Raw genomic sequence first — 4735 nt, 5'->3', positions numbered from 1 at the left:
ATGTACCACAGGTGTGTAAGTGAAAGTGTTACCTTAAGATCACAGGTGTGTAAGTGAAAGTGTTACCTTAAGACCACAAGTGTGTAAGTGAAAGTGTTACCTTAAGATCACAGGTGTGTAGGTGAAAGTGTTACCTTAAGATCACAGGTGTGTAAGTGAAAGTGTTACCTTAAGACCACAAGTGTGCAAGTGAAAGTGTTACCTTAAGATCACAGGTGTGTAAGTGAAAGTCCTACCTTAAGACCACAGGTGTGTAAGTGAAAGTTTGTGCAAGTGAAAGTGTTACCTTAAGATCACAGGTGGTGTTGAGCAGTAGGTTGGAGGGTTTGAGGTCTCTGTGCAGGACGTTAGCAGAGTGGATGTACTTGAGTCCTCGCAGGATTTGGTAGAGGAAGTAGCAGACATGGTCGTTACTCAGTTGCTGGGTCTTCAACAGTTTGTACAAGTCTGTTTCCATCAGGCACTGCACGATGTAACTGTGGGCAGCTGTTAAGGGGGCTTTCAACAACAATAACAAAATCGTCAGGCACTGCACGATGTTACTATGGACAGCTGTTAAGGGGGCTTTCAATAACAATAACAAAATTGTCAGGCACTGCACAATGCAAATATCCAACGAAAACCACGAAAATCCAGGGTTCTGCGCAGGCGCAGTACGTTCTGCTGATGTGCTAGGCTAGCGTGACCTGAGGTGACCCCAGAAAGGATACACGTCCTTCATCTCATCAATGGAGGCTGATCTGATGATGTTCTCAATGCCAATCACCTGTAACCATGGCAACACAACATCATCAGTACCACTGTAACCATGGCAACACAACATCATCAGTACCACTACTGTAACCATGGTAACAGAACAGTACTACTGTAACCATAGTAACACAACATCAGTACCACTACTGTAACCATGGTAACAGATCAGTACTACTGTAACCATAGTAACAAAACATCAGTACTACTATAAAAATAGTAACAAAACATCAGTACTACTGTAACCATAGTAACAAAACATCAGTACTACTGTAACCATAGTAACAGAACATCAGTACTACTATAACCATAGAAACACATCAGTACCACTACTTTATGAAAGGAGACTCCCAGTAAGATTTCCTCTGTAATCTTTGGTCATTACAGGTGTTTCCACTAAATTACAAGAGACGAGAGTTTTGTACCGTGTGATTTCAGTGTTTGTGTTTAATTTTTAAGATTACTCACGTTTTCATGTTTGAACCTTCTGAGGATCTTGATCTCGCGAAGTGTCCTCTGACAGTACGTCTGGTGCTCGAACGGGCTGATTTTCTTTATGGCAATCCGCTTTCCTGTGGTCTGGTCAACTGCAGAGCTGAAATAAACAGATATAAAACATGTCATAATGTCAAATTCAACTGCAGCCAAATTCTGGATAACTGTAGAGTTGTAAACATACACAGTACAAAACCGTTTAACTCATCAGTACAACATAGTCTGGTCGAGTTCGGAGCTAAAATAAACACTCAAAATATGTCAATCAATCAATTCAGTCAATCAAATCTTTGTTATCATAAAATTCATATCAACATAAATCCGCAGACATAAATATACACCATAGTCTGGTTAACCGCAGAGCTAAAATAAACACACAAAACACATCAATGTACCAAATTCGGCAAGCATGGCGAAGGAGCGGGATTGTTTTACGAGAGTATCACAGTTTGCAATACTAGAATATATTGTTTTTACATATTTACTGGAAAAGATCATTTTGAGAAAGACTAAATGGTGTGTAAGTAGCTACTTAGGTTCCATCTGAAAATTGATATGAGGGAGCTGGCTGGTTACATGAGGGTCCTGGGAGCAGCACCCTTATTCCCCTGTTTAGAAATTGAATAACCCCTGGTAACAACATACATCTGACATCTGAGAACCAACCAATCACATTGATGTGGCCCTAGATGTGATCTTTAATTGACCTAGTCCCTGATGACAAGGCAATTTTCACCCATCAATCCTACATGTAGCCCCCCCCCCCCAAACAGGCTGCTTATTACTAATATTAGTGCTGATTATAATAAGGCCATAGCAAGTAATTCTTATGGATGACATCAGTGCGTGCCTTGATTTTCACCAATTTGGGGGGAAAAAAACAAATTTTGTTGCTCTCTGACAGTGGTCAACATGCTGAAAATGGGTAAATATGTCTGTTGCCATGCTGGAAGGTGGATGGCAGATAAATGTGAGGAGGGGAGACAAGAAAAGGCTCTGATTTACTAGTAATGTTTCGTTTTTTACTTTTACCTTGTTGTACTGTTGTATTTCATTCCTTTATATGTGATGTTGCTGATGAATAAAAAAATCATGTTTAATAAGGTTTATGATCTCAAAATTTGTAAACATGGAAATCGTGTTTTTTTGGACCCGCCTTGTTTTTAGAATTTCGCATTAGTTTTGGAGTCTGTGGAGGATGTCATCCATAAAATTGACTTGCTGTGGCCTAACATATGATAACAAATCTGATCTGAGTGGAGGTCAGGCATTAATATCAGAGCAGTGGAGGCTCATAATGGGGTGTAAGGCAAGCACCTGATGGTACTGGAAGCCTTGTATGTGCCTACATGTGTATGTACGAAACCCCCTGAGAAGCCCTAGCAACATTGTGACACAGGATTCGTAATTTGCCACCTGTAATTGTAAATGGCCAAGGTGAATTCGAACAGGAGACTGTAATTCCTGATTTTTTCACGGTACTGTTATGTTTACTGTTTTCACTGTCACTTCTGTACCGTGAACTTATCATTACAGTGAACAAATAATAATTCCTGGACTTTCTTTTTCCTGCACCTGTCGCCACCGTGAATATTTAATTCCGTGAACATGTCCACTTTCCAGACCGTGAAATTTTGCTACTGTGAAAACAAAGTGAATTACAGTAACTCTCCTATGATTTGTACTAGGGCCATGCCGTATACTTTGGTTCTCAGATTTTAATTAATGAAAAAATGCTGACCTCAAAATCAACATGAAAAGATAGTCTGTACCTTTTTACACCAGTTTCAGGAAGTGAATATGGTCAGATTTAAGTTTTTTCCATCTCTTTGTTTATATCTTGAGCTCTTAAATAATTTTTACTTGAAAAAGTGTGAAAACGAACAAATCAACTTTTGTGCATGGCCTAAACAAGTCTTGACTGATTAACTTCTCAGCAAAAGAAAAACCCAAATTGTCAATCAAAATTCAAATAATCAGTCTCATCAATACACATACAGGTACATAAAAAAAGTGCGTATTTCTACATTTTACAAATTTCTAAATTTTGATAGAGGTGGGTGGGGCTATCTGTATCTGTATCAGTATAGCCGGTATAACCGCCTTTCGGCGTAACACACCAGCTTCGCAGGCACGCGGCGCGGCGGCAGCTGGCTATATTACACCGATCGAATTGTTACACCTAACCCCTGAACTTCTAGCTCTAGACATTGTTTAAAGCTATCTATTGACAATGCCCCTACTGTACTTGGTGACAGTGAGTTCCACTCTGCAATAGTTCTAGGAAAGAATGAATTCTTGAACACCTCAATCCTTGGTTGATAACTCTGAGGTACTTTAAACAACTGCAGTTGTTTTATGAACCCACTACCATATTATTAGCTGCTCACTGAATCACTCATGTAAACAAATAAACTAGCTCGGAATAAAAACATATCACATCACTGTTCCAAGTCACCCTTGGTAAATAGAGACATCTTTATGTAAACAACTTAATCCAACCCTGTAGACCATGGCTACATTTTTCTCTCAATGCTGTAATTCCTGATTTTATTTTTACGGTACTGTTATGTTCACTGTTTTCACTGTCACTTCTGCACCGTGAACTTATCATTACAGTTAACAAAATATAATTCCTGGACTTTCTTTTTCCTGCACCTGTCGCCACCGTGAATATGTAGTTCCGAGAACATTTCTATTTTTCTCAGACCGTGAACTTTTGCTACCGTGAACATAAAGTGAATTACAGTACAGTACCATAAGATTTTCAGATCAGGAAGTGATATGATCATCTTTCTTCTCAATATTTGCTTGGAGAATACATATCCTATGGTTCATGCAGTAATGTATTATAATTGAATAGCAGTTACCCTGTTTCTCTTACCTGTTTATATATTACATACCCACTCTTTATCCTGTATACTAACGTTATTAGATGTAATTTGAGATAGTTAGCTAAATAAGTAGATTGTATACGTAGAACCTTTATGTTAGCATGTAGTTTTATATCACTGCATTCTGTACACATTGTTCTTTTCAATGTCTGTTTGCAATTAGCCCTCGGGCATGAAGTTGCAATAAACAATTCAATATTTTATGCTACTTCCACCTGATGTATTAAGAACCCCTGCATTTACAATGTATAAGCCAACTGTAGCCGTGGCGACTCTTGATTCGGGCTTACATTGCATTACCCTCAGCAAGAGTCGTGGAAAGATCCATTGGCAGAACTGCACATTTCCCGTTGGCTGCACGATGCTCGGTTTTTGACCCGGTTTTTTGCTGTCCCGAGCTTCCCTACAATATAACTCCACAATTGGCCGGGTTGCCGATGTTTAGATCAGCCTAAATATTCCACAGCGCGACAGAGAAGTAGTAAAATAGCTAGTCGGCACAAGCTGGCGGCCATCTTGGATATAGTCGGGAATGTCCGCTACCGCCGTCGGGAACGCTCGGTAGCGTCACGATTACCGAGGCCCGACCGAAAGCT

The 4735-nt window shown here is 39.7% G+C and overlaps 1 protein-coding gene across 1 annotated transcript in view; it reads right to left on the bottom strand.

The window, feature by feature from the left end:
• The window catches only part of LOC109468543 (mitogen-activated protein kinase 1-like), a 13361-nt gene that overhangs the window by 6444 nt on the left and 2182 nt on the right, over positions 1–4735 (bottom strand). The window contains exons 2-5 of the mRNA XM_019766786.1: positions 1219–1345; positions 711–766; positions 287–476; positions 7–32 (exon numbers count right to left, since the gene is read on the bottom strand). Of these exons, the coding sequence (XP_019622345.1) occupies positions 7–32; positions 287–476; positions 711–766; positions 1219–1345 (399 nt within the window). The remainder of the gene's footprint in view (positions 1–6; positions 33–286; positions 477–710; positions 767–1218; positions 1346–4735) is intronic.

The sequence above is a fragment of the Branchiostoma belcheri genome, unplaced genomic scaffold (assembly GCF_001625305.1).
Source record: "Branchiostoma belcheri isolate BF01 breed outbred unplaced genomic scaffold, Haploidv18h27 scaffold2, whole genome shotgun sequence".
NCBI lineage: Eukaryota > Metazoa > Chordata > Leptocardii > Amphioxiformes > Branchiostomatidae > Branchiostoma > Branchiostoma belcheri.
The sequence above is the reverse complement of the archived record's forward strand: the minus strand, read 5'-3'. Positions and strand labels throughout refer to the sequence as shown.